The sequence below is a fragment of the Bison bison genome, unplaced genomic scaffold, assembly GCF_000754665.1.
Source record: "Bison bison bison isolate TAMUID 2011002044 unplaced genomic scaffold, Bison_UMD1.0 scf7180017864267, whole genome shotgun sequence".
NCBI classification, from domain to species: Eukaryota; Metazoa; Chordata; class Mammalia; order Artiodactyla; family Bovidae; genus Bison; species Bison bison.
Genome location: NW_011494839.1, coordinates 2,464,725 through 2,491,375, shown reverse-complemented (window position 1 = coordinate 2,491,375; position 26,651 = coordinate 2,464,725). Strand labels below are relative to the sequence as shown.

The following is a 26,651-nucleotide window of genomic DNA, read 5'->3' as shown; positions in this document are numbered from 1 at the left end:
GTTATGTCCTTTAACAAACATCATTTAAACGTCACCATTTCTAGAAAGCCTCACTTGTTTAAGCAGAATTTCCTGCTATATCTTCAGATTATATATCAGAAGCCATACATATATAGGCATGTGCGGACGTTCTATGTGTTAGAGCGCACCTCAGGATGAATGTTTTACTTCTTCAATTTACGTGCCTAGGCCCATTGAATATGCTCTTCCTCCTGCCTAGAGTATACTTGCTTCTCAAGTATACTTGAGAAGTACACAAACCCAGTCATTTGGTTCTTTTCAGATATCTGCTTGGCTATTTTAGTTCAGGGAAGCTTTTCCTGATCTTCCTTTGTATGGTCTTAACATTTACATGGTCTTGTAACACGTCTCCAAATTCTTATATTTATTTGAGCAATCATTTGAATAATATCTATCTCTGTTAGTAGGTTGCAACTCTGTAAACCACAAACCCAGAGTCTGTATTTTTGTTTACCAGGGTATTTCTAGCATTTAAGCAATGATGGGATCTAGTAGGTAACCAAATGGTGAATGACTAGATGAATAAGAAACTATGTTTTCTCTCTGAAAAACAGTACAGTTCTACTTCACCTAAGAGTTTTGCAATACTTAAAAAATTATAAACTTAGAGCTTTTGTCCTTGTAATTAAACTTAAAAGTTTCTGGACAGCAAAGGAAACCATAAGCAAAAGAAAAAAGGCAATCTATAGACTGGGAGAAAATATTTACAAACAATGCTACTGACAAGGGCTTAATTTCCAAAATATACAAAAAGCTCATACAGCTTAATGTCAAAAAACAAACAACCCAATCAAAAAATGGGCAGAAGACCTAAATAGACATTTCTCCAAAGAAGACATTCAGATGATAACAGGAGTCTGAAAAGATGTTCAATATTGCTAATTACTAGAGAAATCCAAATTAAAGCTACAATGAAGTATCACCTCAAAGCAGTCAGAATGGCCATCATTAAAAAGTCTCCAAATAATAAATGCTGGAGAGGGTATGGAGAAAAGGGAACCTTTCTACAATGTTGGTGGGAATGTAAATTGGTACAGCCACTATGGAGAACAGTAAGGAGGTTCCTTAAAAAAATAAAAATAGAGTTACCATATGATCCTGTAATCCCACTCCTGGGCATATATCCAGAGAAAATTCTAACTGAAAAAGATACAAGCACCCCAAAGTTCATAGCAGCACTATTTACAACAGCCAAGACATGGAAGCAACCTAAATGTCCACTGACAGATGAATAGATAAAGACGTGACATATCATATATATACATATGAATATCTCAGCCATAAAAAAGGAATGAAGTAATATCATTTGCAGCAACATAGATGGATTTAGAGATTATCATATTAAGTGAAGTAAGTCAGACAGCAAAAGACAAATATCATATGACATCATTTAAATGTGTAATCTAAAAAAGTGATACAAACCCACTTATGAAACAGAAATAGACTCCCATAGAAAACAAATGTATAATTACCCACAGGGAATAGTGGGGTGTGTGAGAGAGAGATAAATTGGGAGTTTGGGATTAATGTGTATATACTACTATATAAAAAGTAGACAACAAGAACCTACATTATAACACAGGGAATTATACTCAGTATCTTCTAATAACCTATAATGGAAAAGAATCTGAAGAAGGATACATACGTACATATGTATATCTATATGGGCTTCCCACATATATATACATACATATCTCAATATCCACACACACATATATAGCAGAATCACTATGCTATACACTTGAAACTAATGCAATACTGTAAATCAACTACACTTCATTTTTTTTTTAAGGACATTGTTCTTAAGCTGAAGTGATGCTGGAACTTCGGTATTTATTTCTAAATGTCTTTAGTTCCACACCGCCCCTCCCCCACATCCTTACCCCATTTCTTTGCATGATGATGGGCTGCTTCCTAAACTCTGGCTGGAAATCAGGATCTATGAGAAATAACCATTGTATCTGAAAAAAAAAAAATAAACAATGCTATCTAGAAGCGAGAGCGCTCTGAACTATTTGCACAAAATAGCACTAGAATTTGTTGTGTGTCATGCTAATAAGCAAACTTAAACTCTACTGTCAACTTCAGGAGCAAGATCCCATTTTGCAAAATTTAAGAGTAACACCTGTCTCATTTAACCCTTTTTCAATCTTTATGACCTTACTCAAAATCACAGGGAACTATTCTCTCATGTGATCTTTTTATGTTACATAAGAGTTTTAACAAGAAGTCTCTAATTCTTAAAACCACTTCAGTCACCTCAATGCCTATTAACTAAGATTAGAGCAAAATGTTCAGATATGAAAATTGTTGAATTAATGTAGTGAAAAATTGTAGTTTTCCCCTTACTAATGTTATATGGTCCTTCCAGTAATTTTAAAGCAATTGATTAGTATTAGCCTTAGACCAAAGGAAAATAAAATTTAAAAGAACTCAACTTGACCCTGAATATCCAAAGCAACCTTCAGAAAGAACCACCAAGCTGGAGGTATCACACTCCCTGATTTCAAACTATATTATAATGCTATAGTAATCAAAATAGTATGGTATTGGCATAAAAACAGACATACAGATAAGTGGGACAGAATACAGAGCCCAGAAATAAAGCCAGGCTCATATGGTCAATTAATCTATGACAAAGGAGCTAAGAATATACACTGGGGAAAGGACAGTTTCTTCAATAAATGGTGTTGGGAAAACTGGACAGCCACATGCAAAAGAATGAAACTGGATCACTATATTACACCATATGCAAAAAATCAACTCAAAATAGATTAAAAAGCTGAATGTAAGACCTGAAACAACCAAACTCTTAGAAGAAAATGTAGGTTTGGAAGTACCTTTTGACATTGGTGTGGGTGACAATATTTTGGATTTGATATCAAAAGCAAAGACTGAAACAAAAACAAGCAAGTGAGAATACATCAAGCTAAAAACGTTCTACGCAGCAAAGGACACCATCAACAAAATGAAAAAGCAACCTACCAAATGGGAGAAAGTATTTGCAAATCATATATTTGACAATGGGTTAATATCTAGAATATATAAAGAATTCATACAAATCAACAGCAAAACAGCAAGCAAGCAATCCAATTAAAAGTGGGTAGAAGATCTGAACAGGTATTTTTTCAAAGAAGGCACACAGGTGGTACATGAAAAGGTGTGCAACATAACTAATCATCAGGGAAATGCGAGTCACAACCACGGTAAGCTGTCACCTCACACCTGTCAAACTGGCTATCATCAAAATGTCTGTAACGAATGCTGATGAAAATGTGGAGAAAAGGGAGCCCTTGGTGCACTGTTGATAAGAATGCAAACTGGTGCAGCGCCTACGGGAAACAGTACCTCAAAAAATTTAAAAAACTACCACGTGATTGAGCAGTTTCACTTCTGGGTATTTATCTGAAGAAAATAAAAGCATTAACTCAAAAAGACACCTGCACCTCCATGTTCATAGCGGCATTATTTACAATAGCCAAGATATGCAGACAACCTAAGTGTGTATCAGTGGATAAAGAAAATATGGTAGATAGCACTTAATCATAAAAAAAGGAAATCCTGCCATTTGTGACAATGGATGGATCTTGAGGGTATCATGCTATGTGAAATAACTGAGACAAATACCATGTAATCTCACTTACATGTGGAACTTGAAAATAACCTGAGCTCACAGATATAGAGATCAGGTTGGTGGCTGCCTTAAGCAAAGTGGGGGCGGTGGGGGGATGGGTAATGTAGCGGTGGTGACAGTTGAAGGTGGTCAAAAGGTACAAAATTCTAGCTACAAAATAAACATGAGTGATAAAGATGTACAGCATTGTGACTATAGTTAATAATACTGTATTGCCTATTGAAAGTTGCTAAGAGAGAAGATTTTAAAAGTTTTCATCACAAGAAAAAAAATTTGTAACTATGTATGGTGATGGATGTTAATTAGACTTGGTGATCTCTTAGCAATATATACAAATATTGATTCATTACACTGTACACCCAAAATGAATTAAATATGTCAACTATATCTCAATAAAAAAAATTAAAAGAACCCAGTTTGCATGTCAGGGGATAGCCCATTTTCTTGATTGAAAGTTCTGGTGGAAACCTGGAGGAAGTTTCATACCAGCATTTGGTTGAGCCCAGCACCAGCTGACCAATGATCCGATTAGATACACAGATACAGCATGTATTTTGGTATCACTGGATATGCCTTGTAATGGCAACCTTCAAGTTCATGCATGTTTTATTCTCTCTCTGTTGTGTTTTCCAGAGGGATAATCTATTGGCTGATAGAGTAGCAAATCAAAAGTAACTCGACGCCATTGATTCGCTTAAGCTCGTGTGGAAACAATGGAAAGAGGCAGCCATTTACTCTGAAAGAGTGGAACAGGTATGAAATAGTTCCTTTTGTTGCTGCCTTTCTTTATGTCTTTGCACACCTATTTCCAGAGCAGTTGAAAACAGCAAGTTGTTCCTGTTTGAAAACACAGGATCGGAGTTATACGAACAGGTACTGGGGATTATTTGTGACATTCCAAGTTGTCTTGACTTCAGGATGCTGTTTATATAAGTACCAGTACAGTCAAGAGGTAATTATTTTTCAATAACAAATTGTAATCACACTAGGGAGAGTTAATACTTTAAAATATAGGCTTAGCATTTTGGATGTGTGTTTAGCTTTAAGATACAATGCTCTCTGAATAAGATCTTGCTCCAGTAAATAGATTTCTATAGAGAGTTTACAGATGTAGTAAAAAATGGGAAAACGTGTTGGTTTCTCCAATCACAGCCATCAAAAGTGTTTTTACTGTTTAATGATCTAATCTCCTCTGCTCATATTTTACTTTCTCAGCAGTGAAGGGGCCCTGCCAAGAAAGGAAGAGTCTGATTTCTTTTTTTCCATTTTCAGAATTCACATAATAGATAGAGGTGAAACTTCTTTTATTCTGAAGGAAACATTTCATGTCAACATGAAAATTTTAGCACAGCATTTGTAGGACTCCTCGAGTTAGTACCTTTAAAATATGTGCTTATTTTGAATTGGATGTTTGTCACCACTGGAGCACTGAGCCTTCTTTCAATTGTATCTTTATCAAGAGACAGGTGAATGTGGTTTGGTAGTGACTGTTCAGTGGTCAGTGCTTTAAGAAATTATGATATTCATGGATTGTAATGCAGCTAGGTGACTCAGATGGTAAAGAATCTGGCTGCAATGCAGGAGACCCAGGTTCAACCCCCTGGGTGGGAAGATACCCTGGAGAAGGGAACGGCAACCCACTCCAGTATTCTTGCCTGGAGAATTCCATGGACAGAAGAGCCTGGTGGCCTATAGTCCCTGGGGTTGCGAAGAGTCAGACACGACTGAGTGACTAACACAAATGCAGCTAGAAAGTAATTTAAGTTCAGAAGACTAAGCATCATGTACCTATCATGATCAAAATTCAATTACTTAATAACTTTGCATAACAATTTTTTCTTCATTGGATAGTATAGATGAGAGACTATGAATAAAGACTTGAATTTTGCATAGGAATATGAGCATTCAAAAGACTAAGAGAAAGAACTCATAAAAATTATATTTTATATAAGGCATTAAACAAGGGTATAGCTCTATTATTTAAGTTTAAGGAGAGTTTTTAGCAGATATTTGGACTATTGTCCTGTAGTTAGTAGGTTCTTAGCATAATGTCTTTATTTTCACAAATTGAAACAAGGGTTTCAATGTATGGCTCTATTGAATTTGACACTAAATGTTATCTACATTAATAATATATGAAGAGTCTGGTTTCTAGCTCACCAAGGGCACAGAAAAATAACAGGTTGTTGCTTGACACACAAAAAAGCAAACTTGCAGTCTTTGTGTTCCTTTATATTTCCGTTTGTAGAATAAACCAACTACTAACAACTCTGACCAAACTATTGACCGACTATTTTTTCTTAGATGTTGTCTAAAAGGAAATATTGAGGTACATGACACTAAGCAATGTTGGTTGACCAGTATCTAGCGAAAATATACTCAAAAGAAAACAATGTATATAAATTTGTGTATACGGAGGAATTTCGCTGGCTCAATCCAAGGAAGAATTAATTGACAAACTGTGGGAGACAAGGAGTTGCAAGTGTACCCGAACCCCATCTAGGTTCTATCTCCGTCTCTTGCCACTGCTCGTCCTCTGCAGGTCTGTTTCAATCTCTCTCCTTTCAGGCCAGCCAACAATACCAAAAATTTACATTTGACAGGTTTTTACCATGAGAGATTGTTCTACATCCAAAAAAATAAAGAAACCTAGGGAAGGACTCTGACTTGGTTTGGGTAAGGTACCTACTCCTGGTCTAGTCGACTACAATGATCTCTGGTCAGAAGGCCCCAGCAGGCCTTTGTTAAGTTGGCCTGTCCTGTGCTGTGCTTAGTCGCTCAGTCATGTCCGACTCTGTGACCCTATGGACTGTAGCCCACCAGGCTGCTCTGTCCATGGGGATTCTCCAGGCAAGAATACTGGAGTGGGTTGCTATTTCCTCCTCCCAGGGGATCTTCCTGACACAGAGATCAAACTTGCATCTCTTGTATTAGATGACCATCTAAGGTCATCCAAGTTGGCTTAGATCACCTATAACTCCATATTCTATGGTCTTAGGATTTGAATCATAGTCTTAGTGACTTAGGGATCTTGCTACCCAGTGAGACCTTACAATCTCAGAGACAAGTATAATTACTGTGGTTTATTCCTTGCCCACCAAGTCACACAGAAATCTGTACTTTCCAAATCCCATTCATTCATGGCAAGTAGTCTGCCAGTTGTCTTCATTTCTGGGAGCCCTTAGGTGAAGTGTAGGGCAGAGTTTCAGTGTCCTGAGTTTATATGTGAGGTGGCAGCAGGAAAGAGGGGACAGGAAAGGAAGTAGGGAAGGTGTCAGGCAATTTTTCCTTCAATTGTGAATCCTCAGCTGGGCTGTGGTTCCAAGAGAGGGCTGAACTGCAGACCTGGAACACAGGGATGAATGACCCAGCCCCTAGTCCTGAATTATTTATCTGCTAGGGAAATTGTGATGGAAGGTGAGAAAGGTAAGGTGGAGCAGTAACTAGAATACGTGCTATGATTTACTGCGTGGCTGCCAGTCAGTTTGAATATCTGCTAGATTTTGTTTGTGTGGGTGTGCTCAGTCATGTCTGATTCTTTGAGAACCCTTGGACTGTAGCCTGCCAGGCTCCTCTGTCCACAGAATTCTCTAGACAAGAATACTGCAGTGGGTTGTCATTTCCTCCTCCAGGGAATCTTCCTGACCCGGGGATCAAACCTGCCTCTCCTGCAGTGGTGGGTGGATTCTTTACCACCGGTGCCACCTGGGAAGCCCAGACTTTGTTTAGTGGCAGGCAGAATTAGAATTCCTCCTCTTGTCCTGGTGTGTACCAGACACTAGGGACCAGGGCCTCTCTGGCCTCTGGAAGCGCGACTTGCATGGCCAGCTAACCGAAAGGAGACAACATAGTCACGCCGCCAGACGAGACTTTGTCCTCGGGGTGTTGTCCCTGTTAAGTCAGTTCGTGCCGCAGTGCCTTGGGGTCTACAGGATTTTTGACTGAGGTCTGACTTTCTTCAGCACCAGCTTCCTTTTCTCCTCTCAAGGAGCTAGATGCTCACAAAAACATTTCAAAGTTCTTCACTCTGTTCTTAATTGAATTACTTAGGACCACAAGTGCTCGCTGTGCCATGCTGGAATCTCAAGGGCCTCTAAGACCACTGGAACCCACCAGGCACATCCAGAAGGCTCTGGTCTTATCTGTGTTGGTTCAGTCTAGTCTGGTGGGAGCAGAGCTTGAAGGTTGGCTTCAACCAAGCCCACCCGTCCCTGGGATATGCCGTTTGGGTCTGCAGCTTCACTCTTGTCACAGGGGCTCCTTGTGTGGAACATGAGAGTCTCCCCAGCCCTGACACCATCTCCTGAGCCCTGGCACGTTCATTCATCCACATTTATTCACTCTTACAGCACTTGATGCGCAAAGCCCGAAGCTGGAAGACAGACGATAATTTTCAAGGAACTTCTGGTCAGAGGAGCTTGCAATCTAAGTAGTTTTGTTTTTTATCTTGTTTTGTTTTTGTGACGAAATATAACAAAGTTTACTATTTTGTTTTAAAGTGCACAATTCAATGACACGAAGTAAAATCTCTGTGATATTTAACCATCACCATCGCCTGTTCTAGGTACTCATATAAGAGGAATCATATACAATGTTTGTCCTTTTGTGACTGGCTTATTTCATTTAATGTTTTCAAGGTTCATTTTATTATAGCATATGTCAGAATTTTATTTCTTTTTATAATTGAATAATATTGCTTTGTATATATATACCACATTTTCATTTATCTGACTTTTATGAATAATGTTGCTATGAACATTGGTATCTTTTAAATATATTAACTCATTTAATTCTTATGACAGCTCTATGAATTTAAGTACTTTTTTGGTCTCCAATTTATAGATAGGGATAGTCATGTAGCTGGTCATGGCAAGGCCTATATTCAGACCTATAGGCAGAATGCCATGCACACTCTGAATTATACACTGTGCCTCCGCTAATAGAAATAGTTCTTTAAAGTCAATATGTCCTCGGTACATTATCTGCATTATTTCTAAATCCTTAAGATACTCTTATGATGTGGGCTTTATTATCCTTGTATTCCGAGTGAAGACATTAGGCTTGGCAAGACTACATGATGGATGCAGGAATGCCCCAGTGTGTTTGCTTCTCCGTGCTTCCCCCCACAGCCAGAAAACAGCAAAAGGCAGCTCACGGGACATGGGGCAACACAACCCTTTCTGTACAGACCACAGCGAGAGGAGCTATCTTGGATATAGAGCTCATGAGCACTGTGGGGGGACTCAGTACCCCATAGCTGCAGAGATGGTCTAACCAGGCTCTCAGATGAGACTAGGAACGTTGTGTTCTATTTTGTTTTTGATACTTACAAAATGTTGGGTTTTAGTTTTTTGTTTGTCTATAAGAACTCATACTCTAACCATGGCTATGCCAATAGAGTCAAAGTAAAATAGATGATTATTTCCGTTGTTGGCTACATTTGGAAAAGATATTTTAAAAAGGACAAATGCTAACCAAAAAAATCCTGACAGAAAAAAATCTACATATGCCTGACCTGAGAGGATCGGTTTTTAACAACTGTAAGTTAGCTGGCTATTTAGATAACATCTTGCTTCTATTTAGCCATGTGGACAAAGCCATATTCCATTTGCATGACTGCGTGTAGCTCTTAGGACCCTGACCTGGAGCTCTAGTGTTGGCTTTCCTAATCCTTTTCTCCCCTCCTTTTGCAGCTGACACAAAGATGTACTTCAGGTCAACATTTTACAAACACTCAGAAACAAACTATCTTCCCTTCAGAGATCTGGCATGCATAACCTTCACAGCCATCTCCCTCTTTGGTTTTGCAGTTTGAGAAAATGGCATGTAACATACCTAACCAACGACAGCGGACAATGTCAACATCTGGAAAAGCTCTGTATGAAATTCTTGGTCTGCATAAGGGAGCATCAAATGAAGAAATTAAGAAGACCTACAGGTACAGAGGAAGTTCAATGATGGCATTCCTTGTACTACTAGTGATAGCTATGTTGTAATTGGTGAGGCTCAGAGACATAAGCTTCCTGCTGAGGCCTGCTAATCAGAGCTTTGGAACTCTTGTTCCATTCCCTATTCTACAGCTGAGCAGCTGGGAACAGAAAGCATGACGCTGGTTTTATGAAAGAATACCTTTCCAGCATACCTTTTATGCTGGAAAGGTAGTCTTGGGTTCTAGGCCTATGTTGTTAGAGAGACAGACAGACAGACAGACACTGCAAATGACCAGGAATTGTGGTTAACTGACATGATAGCACCACCAAATATGGCAGAGGGTTTTAAAAAATAAAGGGGGGTTTCTTGCAATTGCTGTATTGTGCTATGCTTTTCAAGTCTTCCATTTTGATCTTTCATATCTGATCTAGTTCCAACTTAGCTCTTTTTGGGAAAAACTGAAATAACTTTTTCTTAAAAGCGTCAAGGAATTTAAAAAAGGATTAAGTATAATTATTTTGCAAAATTTGGAAATTACTAAAAATGAAGATAATAACATTTATCCATAATTTTACCTCTACTGACAATCACTGAAATTTTTCTTCCAGTCTTTAAAAAAATATCTAGATAATACAACCCCTACATTGTCCCCATCTCAGCCTCTGATAACCACCAGTTTGTTCTCTATATCTGTGAGTCTGCTTCTTTTGTGTTATAGTCACTAGTTTACTGTATTTTTGCATTCTTCAATTTTTTTCCAGATCCGTGCCTTTTATATTTTAGGAAAACATAATGTTTTTCTCTGTTTTATTTAATTTTTTATTTTTATACAGTTTTTAAAGGTTACTTTCCATTTACACTTACTAATATTGGTGCTATTCCCTGTGTTGTACAACACATCCTTGAGCCTAACTTACATTCAGTGGTTTGCACCTCCCACTCTCCCACCCCTATACCGGGCGCAAGTATCTTTTTGAATCAGAGATTTTGCTTTTTTTCGGATATATACCTAGGAGTGAAATTACAGGGTCATATGGCGGTTCTATTTTTAGTTTTCTAAGAAATCTCCATACTGTTTTTCACAGTGGCTATACCAATTGATATTCCCACCAACTAATTAGTTTTCTTTTTAAAGAGGATCTATCGTGAATACAGGTGCCATTTAATATTGTGATTTTTAATGCCTGTAACCTAGGCTATTCTGTAACTTAATTAATTTAAGGTAAGCCATTAAAAAAACATTTTAACTTACTTGTTTGGCTGCAATGGGTCTTAGTTGTGGCATGTGGGATCTAGGTCCCTGACCAGGGATCGAACCTGGGCTCCCTGCACTGGGAGTGCAGACAGCCACTGGACCACTGGAGAAGTCCCACGAGCTATTTTTCAACGTGTAAATTCTTTTACTTTACCCTATAGTTAATATCCTTGTACATAAATGGTAATGCATATTTCCAATTATTTCCTAACTTACTGAAAAATAAAACTGTGCCTTTAGAAGAAAAATGAATCAAAAGACAAATGAAAGTTTCAGATTTTAATCAGTTACTTCTTGATTTGGTCTTGAATTAGGAAAACTTTTTTTTTTTTTTTGCTGTATGGAAGTTTAAAATCTTTAAGTAGGCAAATTTGTTAGTCATTTCCTTTATGGCTTTTGCTTAATCTGTTGTGATTAAAAAGCCTCTCTTGATTATAATATTATAAAAATATTTAACCATTATCTTCTTATAGTACATTTATAATTTTGCTTTTATATTCAATCTTTGATCCATTTGGAGTTTATTTTGACATGAGAAATGAAGGTAGGATTCCAAATTATTTTTTTCCTAAATCACTAGCCCACCAAAATTTATTGACTTCTCCGTTTTTATCTACTGATGGAAAATTCTTTGACTTTGGATTAGAACCTTCACCATGTGGTAAGCTCTGGGCCCTGAAATGCCTTCAAGAAGCACATGTTGAAAAATAAATGACAGCTGTGAAAACTGCCATTTGGACCCAAATAGTTCTGTGAAATGGTATATTTCAATCAAAGTCAATATCAAACTTCTAGTTTACTTAACTTAATGTGCTAGAAAAGTCTTTGCTGTTTCATTGCACCCTAGTGTTACCCTGGAGTGTGGCTAGAAGCTGTTCGGCTTCCTGTGCGTAGATGTCCTTGGTGAAAGGTCATTAAACTTGACCTTTAAGGCTCTGGGCTGAGACATTGTGCTGGGGGTGAGACTAGGAATCAAAGCAAATGCACAATAAGCATAATACCTACAAAGATGCTTCCCAAAATGAGAAAAAAAGTGATGTCTAACTGTAAGTTCTAGAGCCCACTTTACAAATGTGACTTTTAATTGCCTTTATTTTGTAAACTGAAATTTCAGGTCATATCCTAATTAAGGCACTAATTATGCTGAGTAGTTTGCAAGTTTAATCATTACAACCTAAAGTCTCTTCATGTAATCAGTGTCTTCCTATTAATTTTGTTTTAATGTCATACAAATATTATTTTTTCAGCTGATTAGGATACTAGTATGCTGCCAAAAGTCTCTCCTTCTAACTAAATAACACATTTGTATTCTGCTAGTTATTCAAAATGTATGAGCAGGCTGAAAAATCCACTGAGAATATTATTCTTATATTCAGGGATCTGGATCAAAGCAGTGACAATACAGTGAAATTAAAAGTCACTGAAGTTTAATAAAATTACCAACTGTTGAATCTATACGCCGCTTGACCGCTGTTGTAATCCTTGGTTGTGCTCTTGAATAAGGTTGAGCTAGAAATTTTATTTTGTTTTTGAATACATAATATATTCACCTGATTAACATGAGATCACATAAAATGAAAGTGTTAGTTGCTCAGTCGTGTCAGACTCTTTGTGACTCCACGAACTGTAGCCCATCAGGCTCCTCTGTCCGTAGGATTCTCTAGGCAAGAATACAGGAGTGGGTTTCCATGCCCTTCTCCAGAGGATCTCCCTGACCCAGGGATCAAACCTAGGTCCCCTACATTGCAGGCAGATGCTTTACTGTCTGAGCCATCAGGGAAGAACACATAAACAGGTATGCAAGAAAAGTCTCCTTCCTACCTCATAGCCCCCAGGTTCCCTCCCCAGGAAAACAATTCCTTGTGTACCCTTCTACAGAGAGATCTTATGCCTATATAAGCATATATAGAGACCTTCTGGTCTAGGCAAGATGGTTATAGGCCTGTCTCTCCCAGTTCCTCACGCGAAACATGACAAAAAGCTTTGGAAATAACTCAGACAAAAAAAGAGAACCTTCGAAAGGTAGAAGGAAGAAGAAAAGGCAAATTAGTTAGGGACCACAGGAGCAAAGGAACAACACTGTGACAAGGCCTCTGACGACTCCACATCTAAGGGAAGGTAAGCCAGGCCTGGCCTTTCCCGACACCCGCCGTAGCAATGCAAGGCAGCCAGGTGGTCCTACACATCCTCCAGACTGAACGGGAGCCCTGCCAGCAGCTCGAGGCAATCCCCACAGAAACGGCCAGGGGCCCCAGTGAATGTCTCCCTAACAACAGCCAGACAGAGGGCTTTCCCCAGCCTGAGACTCCCCTCTCTCACCAGAGACCCCACTTTACAGGGGAAATTAACACCGAGGGATTCTGCCACAACAAACACCCAGCCCAGGAAGTGTTTTTGTCCCTGCCCCTGGAGATTCTCTTTCCCCACCTAGAGGCACCAAGGCACCCAGACTGGGGAGGCTCCTTTCACTTCTTCATCTAGAACCAACGAGCACCAGTAGGGTCCCCAGAGGCAGGAGACAGACCAAGCTGACCAAAACAACACCATTAGGGTCTGAAAATTAGACTGTAATTGGAACCACTGACCACAAAAGTAGGCTAGACCTGCAAGCTAAACTCTAACAAAGTGACTGACTGTTCAAGTAAAACATTTAAATAGGACCCAGAGGGGCTTCCCTGGTGGTCCCGTGGTTAAGAATCTGCCTTGCAGTGCAGGGAACTCTGGTTTGATCCCTGGGGTGGGAAGATCCCACATGCCACAGGGCACGACCATGAGCCACAGCTGCTGAGTCAGTGCATGGCAACTACGGCAGAGCTGGTGCTCCACAAGAGAAGCCACAGCACTGAGAAGCCCGCACATGGCAACTAGAAAAAAAGCCCGGACAGCAACAAAGACCCAGCATAGGCAAAAATAATAAATAAATAAATTTTTTTAACTATAGTGTTTTATTTAAAAAAAAATAGAAACCAGAGTCTCATAACATAATAGCCAAAGTGTCTAGATTAAAATCACTCATTGTACACAAGGAAAGAAGGAAATCCCAACTTGCATGAGAAAAGATAACCACCTTACTCCCACACAGAAATGAACCAGTTATTGGAATTATCTAGGCATCCTAGAGTAACCATCAAAAAAGATTCAATAAGCAATTGCAAATCTTTTGAACCAAGTGAAAAACAAAAAGAAATTTCAGCAAAGAAATAGAAGTAATAAAAAAGAACCAAATGGGAATTAAAGAACTGAAAAATTACAGAAATAATACAACTAACTGGATGAGCTTAGTAGTAGAGTGGGATAACAGAGACCAGAATCAGTGGAGGACAGATCAATGGAATATATGCAATCTGAACAGCAGAAAGAAAATAAACTGAAAACAGACAGTCACAGGAAACTGTGAGGCCATTAACAAAAGACCCAACTTTTACAGCACTGGTGTCCTAGAAGGGGAGGAGAAAGAGTGGCACGGAATGAGTATTCAAAGAAATAATGACTGAAAATTCCCCAAATTTGGCAAAATATACAAACCTATAATTCAAGAGGTTAAGTGCATCTCAAGTAGAATAAATCTAAGCAAATTCATGCCAAGATACATCATAATTAAACCTTTGAAAACTAAAGACAAAGAAACTATCTTCAAAGCAGACAGAGAAATGACATAATACCTATACGGGAACAGTAATTCAAATGACAGCAGATTTCTCATCTGAAATAATAATGACCAGAAAGAAGTGATACGATAGTTTTCAAATGCTTAAAAAACTGTGAATTCTATGTCTGGTGAAACTATCAGTCAGTCAGTCAGTTCAGTCACTCAGTCGTGTCCAACTCTTTGAGACCCCATGGACTGCAGTTCGCAAGGCTTCCCTGTCCATCAACAACTCCCGGAGTTTACTCAAACTCATGTCCATCGAGTCAGTGATGCCATCCAGCCATCTCATCCTCTGTCGTCCCCTTCTCCTCCCTCCTTCAATCTTTCCCAGCATCAGGGTCTTTTCAAATGAATCAGATCTTTGAATCAGGTGGCCAAAGCACTGGAGTCTCAGCTTCAGCATCAATCCTTCCAATGAATATTCAGGACTGATTTCCTTTAGGATGGGCTGGTTGGATCTCCTTGCAGTCCAAGGGACTCCCAAGAGTCTTCTCCAACACCACAGTTCAAAAGCATCAATTCTTCAGTGCTCAGCATTCTTTACAGTCCAACTCTCACATCCATACATGACCACAGGAAAAACCATAGCCTTGACTAGACGGACCTTTGTTGGCAAAGTAATGTCTCTGCTTTTTAATATGCTGTCTAGGTTGGTCATAGATTTTCTTCCAGGGAGTAAGTGTCTTTTAATTTCATGGCTGCAGTCGTCACCATCTGCAGTGATTTTGGAGCCCAAGAAAATAAAGTCTCTCACTGTTTCCACTGTTTTCCCACTGATTTGCCATGAAGTGATGGGACCACATGCCATGATCTTAGTTTTCTGAATGTTGACTTTTAAGCCAACCTTTTCACTCTCCTCTTTCAATTTCATCAAGAGGGTCTTTAGTTCTTCTTCGATTTCTGCCATAAGGGTAGTGTCATCTGCACATCTGAGGTTATTAATATTTCTCCTGGGAATCTTGATTCCAGCTTGTGCTTCATCCAGCCCAGCGTTTCTCATGATGTACTCTGCATATAAGTTAAATAAGCAGGGTGGCAATATACAGCCTTGATGTACTCCTTTCCCTATTTGGAACCAGTCTGTTGTTCCATGTTCCAATCTAACTATTGCTTCCTGACCTGCATACAGATTTCTCAAGAGGCAGGTCAGGTGGTCTGGTTATCCCATCTCTTGAAGAATTTTCCACAGTTTGTTTGGCATAATCAGTAAAGCAGAAATAGATGTTTTTCTGGAACTCTTTTGCTTTTTCTATGATCCAATGGATGTTGGCAATTTGATTTCTGGTTCCTCTGCCTTTTCTAAATCCAGCTTGGGATGTTCATGGTTCATGTGCTGTTAAAGACTGGCTTGGAGAATTTTGAGCATTATTTTACTAGTGTATGAGATGAATGCAACTGTGTGGTAGTTTGAGCATTCTTTGGCATTGCCTTTCTTTGGGATTGGAATGAAAACTGACCTTTTCCAGTCCTGTGGCCACTGCTGGGTTTTCCAAATTTGCTGGCATATTGAGTGCAGCACTTTCACAGCATCATCTTTTATTTGAAATAGCTCAACTGGAATTCCATCACCTCCACTGGCTTTGTTTGCAGTGATGCTTCCTAAGACCCACTTGACTTTACATTCCAAGATGTCTGGCTCTACGTGAGTGATCATACCATTGTGATTATCTGCGTTATGAAAATATTTTTTGGCTATTTCTGTATATTCTTACCACCTCTTTTGAGATCTTCTGCTTCTGTTAGGTCCATATCATTTCTGTCCTTTATTGTGCCCATTTTTGCATGAAATGTTCCCTTGGTATCTTTAATTTTCTTGAAGAGATCTCTAGTCTTTCCCATTATATACTTCAGGAATTAAGGGGAAAGAAAGACATTCTCAGATTAAGGAAAACTAAAACAATTAATCACTAGCAGATCTACTCAAAGAATGGCTAAAGGGTGCTCTTCAAAAGAAAAAAAATGATAAAAGAAGGAATCTTGGATCTGAAAGGAAGAAAGAACATGAAGGACACAGAAATATTGTTGTTGTTCAGTTGCTCAGTCCGACTGTTTGCAACCCCAGGGACTACAGAAATATGGGTAAATACAATTGACTATCCTTCTCATAAGTTTTTAAAATTATATATTATGATTGGTATAAAAATTATGTGTGCTTAGTCATTCAGTTGTGTCCAACTCTTTGCGACCCCATGGACTATAGTTTGCCGGGATCCTCTCTACATGTGATTCTCCAGGCAAGAATACTGGAGTGGGTTGCCATGCCCTCCTACAGGAGATCTTCCCAACCCAGGGATCAAACCCAGGTCTCCTGAATTGCAGCCAGATTCTTTACCATCTGAGCTACCTGAAAAACCCATAAAAATCTTTTAGCACCGTTTGATATTCAAGACAATGACATTTACAGTGGAGAAGATAATGGGATCTAAATGGGAGTAAAGCTTCTGCACATCACTCAAATTGGTAAAACACTGCTGTCAGTAGACTGTGATAAATATATACCCAACCACTAAAAAGAGTGGACAAATTAATAGACTCCAAAAAGTACTACAGGTAAATCAAGATGGAATCCTTAAAAATGTTCAAATAACGCCCAGGAAGACAAGAAAAGGGAAATGGGGAAATGAGAAATAGAGGAAACAAGCAGAAATCAACTGGTAAAATGACGGACTTACGTATTAGTAATTAAATGTAAATGGTCTAAGTATGTTAAATTTTCCCTTTCTTGTTATACAAATGGTGATGTACTACCATTCCTATCTTGTGTGTTGCATTCTTTTCTAATATATCTTGGAGATCATTCTAAGAAATGATCAGTTCATAAGGCAGTTTCATTGTTTTCACAGTGCTGGATAGCCAAACGGTGAATGAATCCTTTCTCTGTCAATGGATATTTAGGTTGTTTTCCATCAAGGCTTCCTTTTTAAACCAACTTAGAGCTTCTCAGAGAAGGAAACAGAATGTTTTCCATAGTCCCATAAAGGTAGACAGAGGTGGGAAGAGGAGAACTATTTTGGTTCTTATCCACTTTTCAGCTTTGCTAGGTCCCAATTCTCAATTCCTGAGCAAGTAGCTAATGGACTCAGCTAGATCAGATGCTCACCCACGTATGCCTGGCTCAGACTAGAGATCTGAAATCACAAATCCCCACTACCACTTAGCAAGGACTGTGGGATCCAACTCTATGGGAAGGAGAAGTGGTAATGTTCTCAAAGAGGGGGTACAGAGTTGGATGGGAAATTATCAATATCTTTAGCTCTTTATTTTTAAGAGAGTATCATAGACAGAAGCCTCACAGATCTCTCTCAGTCCCTTTCTAGGTCTATTTAGAAATCTTTGTCCTAGAACTTTTCTGTGAATAAACCGTCTCTTTTCCCCATATCATTGTTTTTCCTGCATTATGAGTACAGTCATGTTTCATTAGTCACCTGATAAGTTGGAGCCCCCAGCTTTCTCAAAGGACATCAAGGAGTATGACAAGAGGAAGGTTTCTACTGCGTCAAGCCACAATGTACCAAAAGCTCTTGCCTCACTGAGACTTTGTGAAGAGATCATTTTTTCAAAGTGCATGGAGCCCTTTGTGGAAAACCACAATTAATGTACCAGGTACTATTATGAATGGACAGATACTCTCATTATCCTTAAAAGTCTGAAATTATCCTGCTATTTGGTGCTACTGTTCAAAAACCATTTATCTAGCATAAGGTGAGTTTCTGTACCATGTAAAAAGTGCCACATCATGGAATGAGATTATGCTATGAGTCTTTTTTTTTTCAAACGTTGAACTTTTTATTTTATATTGGGGGTATAACCAATTAACAATGTTGTGGTAGTTTCAGGTTTGTGCCATGAGTCTTATCCAGGGCCTTCCTTATGAAATAAATCTGCTTTTGGTATCATGGAGTGTAATAACTCTTAAGAGTCTGAAGTCTGAAAAAGTGAAAAAAAGTGTTAGTCACTCAGTCATGTCTGACTCTTTGTGACCCTATGGACTGTAGCTCCTCTGTCCATCGGATTCTCCAGGCAAGAATACTGGAGTGGGTTGCCATTTCCTTCTCCAGGGGATCTTCCCAACCCAGGGATCAAACTCAGATCATTGCAGGTAGATTCTTTACCATCTCAGCCACCATAATTCCCAGGAGTTTGAAGTCTAAGCCTTATTTAATCCAATTTTCCCATAACTGGGTCATGTCACTTGATCCCAACAGGGTTTCATAAGATGAAGGAAGATTTCCCCCCATTCTCCCACTTCCTAAAAGTCTTTACTCCCCCTTTTTCAAGCTGTCTGAAGAAGACTTACTTGAGTTAATCTTTTAAAGTTTGGATACACCCGGAATGGTTAAGTATTCACCCATCTTTCTCATATTTGCTGCAGCTTTAAACAGACATGCTTTTCCCTCTTGCCTAATTTAAGCAGCACCTCTGAACCAACAACATTTTTGAGTTAGGAAGCTGGTGAAGGAGGAGACAGACAATAGTGAATGGAAAACTAGAAAATAGAGCCAGCTGTGCAATTTAGAGAATCTAAGTCTTGAGTAGTCACAATCTCATCTGTAACTTAAACGGTAGTTTTTATTTACACTGATGTGTACACTGATGTGAAGTTACTACATGTGTACTAACTTCACTCATGTGAAGTTAGGTAAAAACAAACTTAAGATGGTCGAAAAGAAGGCTGCTTGGTCTCCATGGTGTTTATGCACAAGAGCCTAACACATGGTTGGCCAACTAGAGGAGAAATCAAAGACTGAGCTCTTTCTTAAGTCCTCAGAGAACCACAGAATCAGAATGAATCATTTGTACGTTAGCACCTGGGTCTCTTTGTCCATGGATGAGCTTAATTTCTCCTTGTAGACAAGGTACCAAAATCTTGGTTCCCAAGGTAGCACGGACTCAGTTGATTCTTCTGTTTCATTCAACTTCACCTGGAACTTTCTGGAAATTGTCTTCCACCTCTGAAGAGGTGAGTTGCCTCAGCCAAGACCGAAGTGAGGCAAATGGTGTTTCACAAGAGGCAGGAAAGATTGTCATTTCCATAGAGATCTGTGGTAACCCCAATATGTGGTGCTTTTACCCATCTTTATCAGCAATTACAGGTCATAATAGAGGTGCTTATGAATAAAGTTTAAATGTCAGGGGAGTGCATAGCTAATAGAAGAATTGTAAATATTTACAAGGCAAAGTGATGATTCAAGCTCACAAAATAAATTGAAATTAATCTCTATCAAGCACTAATTTGCTTCCTGAATTCTAAAACCTTCCACTGAAAAGAAGAGTAGATGAGGCTATGCCAGAGTGATCCTCCAGGTCAGTAAGAACTTCCCTTCTCCTGTAGCAGATCCTCTTGGTTCTTCCTCTTAGTTGAACTTGATATAACTTGATCAAGTTGAACTAACTTGATTCTCTTCATTCTTCATGCAGCCATCTATTTTGATTATTCTTGGGCTCTAGAATCATTATGATCAATGATTTTTTTCCCCACTCACTCATTCACTCAATACCTGTTTACTTTTGAATACTTATTATATTACACTGTGAGAGATGAATATACATATCTATTTCTATATCTAGATATGTATATTCATCTCTCACCATGATGGAATACCAGCTGAGCTATTTCAGATCCTAAAAGATGATGCTGTGAAAGTGTTGCACTCAATATGCCAGCAAATTTGGAAAACTCAGCAGTGGCCTCAGGACTGGAAAAGGTCAGTTTTCATTCCAATCCCAAAGAAAGGCAATGCCAAAGAATGCTCAAACTACTGCACAATTGCACTCATCTCACATGCTAGTAAAGTAATGCTCAAAATTCTCCAAGCCAGCCTTCAAAAGTACTGGAAATGAGAACTTCCAAGTGTTTAAACTGGATTTAGAAAAGGCAGAGGAACCAGAGATCAAATTTCCATCATCTATTGGATCATAGAAAAAGCAAAAGAGTTCCAGAGAAACACCTATTTCTGCTTCATTGACTACACTAACACCTTTGATTGTATGGATCCAAACAAACTGTGGAAAATTCTGAAAGAGATGGGAATACCAGACCACCTGACCTGCCTCCTGAGAAATCTGTATGCAGGTCAAGAAGCAACAGTTAGAACTGAATATGGAACAACAGACTGGTTCCAAATAGGGAAAGGAATATGTTAAGGCTGTATATTGTCACCTTGCTTATTTCACTTGTATGCAGAAGTACACCATGTGAAATGCTGGGTTGGATGAAGTACAAGCTAGAATCAAGATTGCAGGGAGAAATATCAATAACCGCAGACATGCAGATGACACCACCCTTATGGTAGAAAGCAAAGAGGAACTAAAGAACCTCCTGATGAAAGTGAAAGAGGAGAGTGAAAAAGTTGGCTTAAAATTCAACATTCAAAAAACTAAGATCATGATACTGGATGCTTGGGGCTAGTGCACTGGGATGACCCAGAGGGATGGTATGGGGAGGGAGGAGGGTTCAGGATGGGGAACACATGTATACCTGTGGTGGATTCATTTTGATATTTGGCAAAACTAATACAATTATGTAAAGTTTAAAAATAAAATAAAATCAAAGTAAAACAAACAAACAAACAAACAAAAAAACTAAGATCATGGTATCTGGTCCCATCACTTCATGGCAAATAGATGGGGAAACAATGGAAACAGTGAGAGACTTTATTTTCTTGGTCTCCAAAATCACTGCAGATGATGACCGCAGCCATGAAATTAAAAGACGCTTGCTCCCTGGAAGAAAAGCTATAATCAACCTATAGCATATTAAAAAGCAGAGACATTACTTCACTGACAAAGGTCTGTATAATCAAAGCTATAGTAGTAGTCCATATGGTAGTAATCCAGTAGTCAAGTATGGATGTGAGAGTTGGACCATAAAGAAAGCTGAGCACCAAAGAACTGATGCTTTTGAACTGTAGTGTTGGAGAAGACTCTTGAGAGTCCCTTGGACAGCAAGGAGATCAAACCAGCTAGCCCTAAAGGAAATCAGTCCTGTATATTCATTGGAAGGACTGATGCTGAAGCTTTAATACTTTGACCACCTGCTGTGAAGAACTGACTCACTGGAAAAGACCCTGATGCTGGGAAAGATGAAGGTGGGAGGAGAAGGGCACAATAGAGGATGAGATGGTTGGATGGCATCACCAACTCAATGGAAATGAACTCCGGGAGTTGGTGATGGACAGGGAAGCCTGTCGTGCTGCAGTCCATGGGGTCTCAAAGAGTTGGACATGACTGAGTGACTGAACTGAACTGATTTCTGTATCTATGTCTACTGATGGTGGTAGTGGTTTAGTCACTAAGTTGTGTCTGACTCTTGTGTCCATGGGATTTCCAGGCAAGAATACTGGGGTGGGTTGCCATTTCTTTCTCTAATGTCTTTTTCTCTAATGCCATTGCTTTCTCTAATTGATACATATCTGTAAATACAAATTTTGTGCCATTTAAAGAGGTTAACTTATAAAGAGTTAGATTTAGTAAGGTTTAAAAGATACATATTAAACAACAAGCAAAACAAGGGAAATTGTGGTGCAGGGGAATAGATTAATTTGAGCATAGAATTCATATCAATCATTTAATGAAAGTGAATGCTTCATGCCATTATTCATTTCTGTTCCAGGCATTATGGTAGGTTCTGGGGGTACAATTCTAAGCAAACCATAGTCACTGATCTCATGTAACCTAATGGAGGAGACAAGAATTAATCAAATGGTGACAAAAATGAGTGTGTAATTACTGATAAGATAAGGAGATCTAAAGGAAAAAAGGATAGTTCCATGAGAGTATATAACAAGGCTGATGTGGACCAAGGATTAGAGAAGTCTTCCACAAGAAACTTAATGCAGACTTAATTTTAGGACAAATTACACCAATTTTAGAACAATTTACACTGGCTTCCCTGTTGGTCAGCAGTAAAAGAAGCCGCCTGCAATGCAGGAGATGCTGGTTCTATCCCCAGGTGGGGAAGATGCCCTGGAATAGGAAGTGGTAATCCACGTCAGTATTCTTCTGGAAAATTCCATGGACAGAGGAGCATGGCAGGCTATGGTCCATGGGGCCATAAAGCGTACGACATGATTGAGTGACTAAGTACAAATAAATACAGGCATGAAAAGTATAAATGAGTAAATCAGTATGACAAAGCAATGCTTGTTTTCCTGGCGGCTTGAGCAATGGCCCTCAAGCCAAAAAACACAAAATAGCAATTGAAAGAAATTACTGCTAAGTAACTTCAGTCGTGTCCGACTCTGTGCGACCCCATAGACGGCAGCCCACCAGGCTCCCCCGTCCCTGGGATTCTCCAGGCAAGAACACTGGAGTGGGTTGCCATTTCCTTCTCCAATGCATGAAAGTGAAAAGTGAAAGTGAAGTCACTCAGTCATGTCCAACTCAGCGACCCCATGGACTGCAGCCCACCAGGCTCCTCCGTCCATGGGATTTTCCAGGCAAGAGTACTGGAGTGAGGTGCCATTGCCTTCTCCGTGAAAGAAATTATGTAGATGTAAATGTGAAAGCAAGAGTGGTGGTTTGGTGGTTTAGTCGCTAAGTCATGTCCGACTCTTGCAACCCCGTGGACTGTAGCCTGCCAGGCTCCTCTGTCTATGGGATTTTCCAGGCAAGGATACTGGAGTGGATTGCCATTTCCTTCTCCAGGGGATCTTCCTGACCCAGGAATCGAACCCAGGTCTCCTGCATTGCAGGCAGATTCTTTTACCGACTGAGCTACAAAAGCAAGAGTATGATGGTACAAAACTAACATTGTTTTCCTCATTGGACGTTGCTACATCTTTTAGGTACCAAAATGTTCCTTAAATCTGCTTTATGTCTATCAGTATTCTTGAAACAGAAGCGTAAAGTATAAAAGTATACTTTCAAAGAAATGTTTTCTATAAACTTTAAAAATACATTTTACTGAAATTCGTATATGTATTAAAACTATTGATAAGTGATGATATCACTGGAAATAGTTGAATAAGGGACTCCTAAAGTCTGCTTCACCATAAAAACAACTAAAAATCTGAAAGATTTTTCAACTATCAAAACTATTAGAATCAACCTTTTCAGAATCTGGAAAGTGTACAAAAGCTTGTGGCAACTGGGGTGTACTTATTTTTAACTAAGTTGAATCATGGGAAGAACAGTGAATTTCATGGCATTTTAAATTATCCTAGTCCCACAACTTGCTCCTGTGCTCAGTTGTAACCTTGAAAATAAACTGCCTGCATTCATGGTAGTCCTGGTACTACAAGAAGCAGGAAGGACTTCATTTGCAAATAACTGTCAGTGGATGATCTGTCTGGTGGCTTTCAGGAAGACCTATTTAAGAGGTTTGTTTCATCTCACCTAAATCAAAACTCATCCAGTGCTAAAGTTGCCATGAAAAGGAGTGGGGGGGGGGATTTGTTGAAAACATTTATGGGCAAATTTGTAGTCATTGCTGCCTGAAGTAAGGCTAACAGTTGGGGTAACAGTAGACTCACTAAAGAAACTTGGGAGGAAAGGCTGGGGAATGAGATGCTTTGGGGAAAAAGGGCTTTGGAAAGCTCTGACATATTTCTGGGAATCTATAAGCTACTCTCATGCTCAGGGCTCTGCATATGTTCAGAAAAGACCCAAGAAAGCCCTAGGGTCCCACTTCTGGCTGACCTTGAAGAGATGTGCAAGCAGGAAGTGAAGGCTGTTATAAGGCACAGTTGTAAACTGCCTAGCTGAGTGCTTAAGGTGTGTCCTAAGAGACACACACAGAGCCCATCTGCAAAGACTGAGTGATCTTTGGTTCCAAATATGTAAGAAAATTGGTTTAATCCTTATCTGACCATCAAGCTAATGGAATAGAGACTTCAGTGGCCATACATGACTAAGAATACAGACTTGATAAAACTAGGTTGGAAATGTTACTAAACAATAACTACCACAAGTTAACAACGGAAAACCATAGAGAAAGAACAGAATCTGATATGTACAGTTGCCAGATTATACTATTCAAAATGTCCAGTTTTCAAAACAAAATATTATGAGCCATGCAAAAACAAAAAGCAAGATAATAAGGCCCATATGCAGGGTGAAAAATAATCAATAGCACCTGTCCCCGAGAAAGCTCCAAATTTGGACATGTTAGACAAAGACTTTAAATAAGCTAATATGTCAAAGGATAAAGAAAATCTTATCTGAAGAACTAAAGGAAAGATGAAAATGGTATCTCATCACATACTGAATATTAATAACAAAAATTATATAAATGAACAAAAATAGAAATTCCAGAGTTAGCTGAAAATTACAATAACTAAAATGAAAAATTCACTAGAGAATTTAATAGTAGATATGAGCAGGCAGAAGAAAGAACCAATGCAGTTGAAGATAGATCAATTTCTCCACATATACCATCATGCACACCAACATATACATATGAGTCCCAGAGAAGAGAAGAAAGAGAAAGGGGAAAGAAGAATATTTGAAGAAATAATGTCTAAAAGTTTCCAAATTAAAAAAAAATTAATCTACATATCCAAGAAATTCCATAATTTCTAATTAGATAAACTCAAGAAAATCCTCACTGAGATACCTCATAAACCACTATTCAAAGCCAAATAGTATGTTGAAAGCAATGAGAGAAAAATGAATCATTTATAAACAGTCCTCAATGAGATCAACAACTGATTTCTCACTATAAACTCTGAGGCCAGAAGGCAGTAGACCAATATATTCAAAGGCTGAAAAAATATATATGTCAACCAATAATTCTATATTTACCAAAATAATCCCTCAAAAATGAAAGAGAAATCAAGATGTTTCTAGATAAATAAATAACTGTGTCATTAGTAGACTTCCCCTATAAGAAATCCTAAAAGGAGTCCTTCAGGCTGAAATGCAAATACACTAGTCAGTAACTTGAATCCACATGAAGACTTAGTGGACACCAGTAAAAGTAACTTCATAGGTAAATATAGAAAACAAATTAATCTGTTTGCAATTCCTATTTTTTCCCACCTGATTTAAAAAACAACTGCATATATCATACAACTCAACATCAAAGAAATAAACAACCTGATTGAAAAGTGGGCAGAAGAACTGAATAGACTTTGTTGCAAGGAGGAAGTGCAGATGGCCAACAGGCACATGAAAGGGTGCTCAACATCACCGGTCATCACGGAAATGCAAATCAAAACCATAAGGAAATACCACCTCACACCTGTTAGGAGGACTGTTTTCAAAAAGATAAGAAATAACAACTGTTGGCGAGGACGTGGAGAAAAGGGAATTCTTATGCAGTGGAAATAAAATTTGGTGTAGCCACTAGGGAAAACAGTATAGTGGTTCTTAAAAAAATTAAAAATAGAACTACCATCTGATCCAGCAATTCTACTTCTCAATATTTATCTAAAGAAAGCAAAAACACTAACTTGAAAGGATATCTGTACCCATGTTAACTGCAGCACTATTTATAGTAGTCAAGACATGGAAACAACCCAAGTGTCCTTCAATGGATAAATGGATAAAGAAAATGTGGTATATATTCAAGAGAATATTATTCAGGCATGAAAAAGAGAGAAAGCTTGCCGTTTCTGACAACATGAATAGACCTCGAGGGCATTATGCTAAGTGAAAAACTCAAAGACAAAAAAATGTGTGATCTCACTTAAACGTAGAATCTAAAAAACCCCCCAAACTCATAGATACAGACAGCAGACTGGTGGTTGTAAGAGTGGACACTGGGGCTGGGTGAAGTGGGTTGAGATGGTCCAAAGTTACAAACTTCCAGTTATAAAATGAAATAAGTCCTGAAGAAAAATACAAAATAAAAAAACGAAAAGAAGAGGCTTAAATGTTTTAATAGAGATCAAATTGCCATAACTTTATGTTGTATGTGTATAATGCTTTGCCATTAATGTTGTACGATGCGCTTAACTATTTACCATAGGGGGAAAAAGCATCAAATAATTAGTAGCATGATAGCATTCCAACAAAGCTGTTGAGAAAGTGTTAGATAGCTTTGAAGCTAGTAATTCATCTATATGTTAAACAAAACAAAAACACATTTCTGTCTAAAGCAGTCAAGCTCACAGAAACAACACAGAATTGTGGTTTCCAGGGAGGAGGTATTGGGAAGTTGTTTAATACATACAGAATTTCAGTTTTGCAAGGTTAAAAAAAAAAAAAAACCTCTAGAC

General features: G+C 38.7%; 1 protein-coding gene across 1 annotated transcript in view; it reads left to right on the top strand.

Annotated features, from left to right (window-relative positions):
• The window catches only part of DNAJC5B (DnaJ (Hsp40) homolog, subfamily C, member 5 beta), a 93,097-nt gene that overhangs the window by 28,856 nt on the left and 37,590 nt on the right, over window positions 1-26,651 (top strand). Inside the window, exons 3-4 of the mRNA XM_010848477.1 lie at window positions 4,289-4,408; window positions 9,466-9,593. Coding sequence (XP_010846779.1) covers window positions 9,475-9,593 — 119 coding nt within the window. The 5' untranslated portion in view covers window positions 4,289-4,408; window positions 9,466-9,474. The remainder of the gene's footprint in view (window positions 1-4,288; window positions 4,409-9,465; window positions 9,594-26,651) is intronic.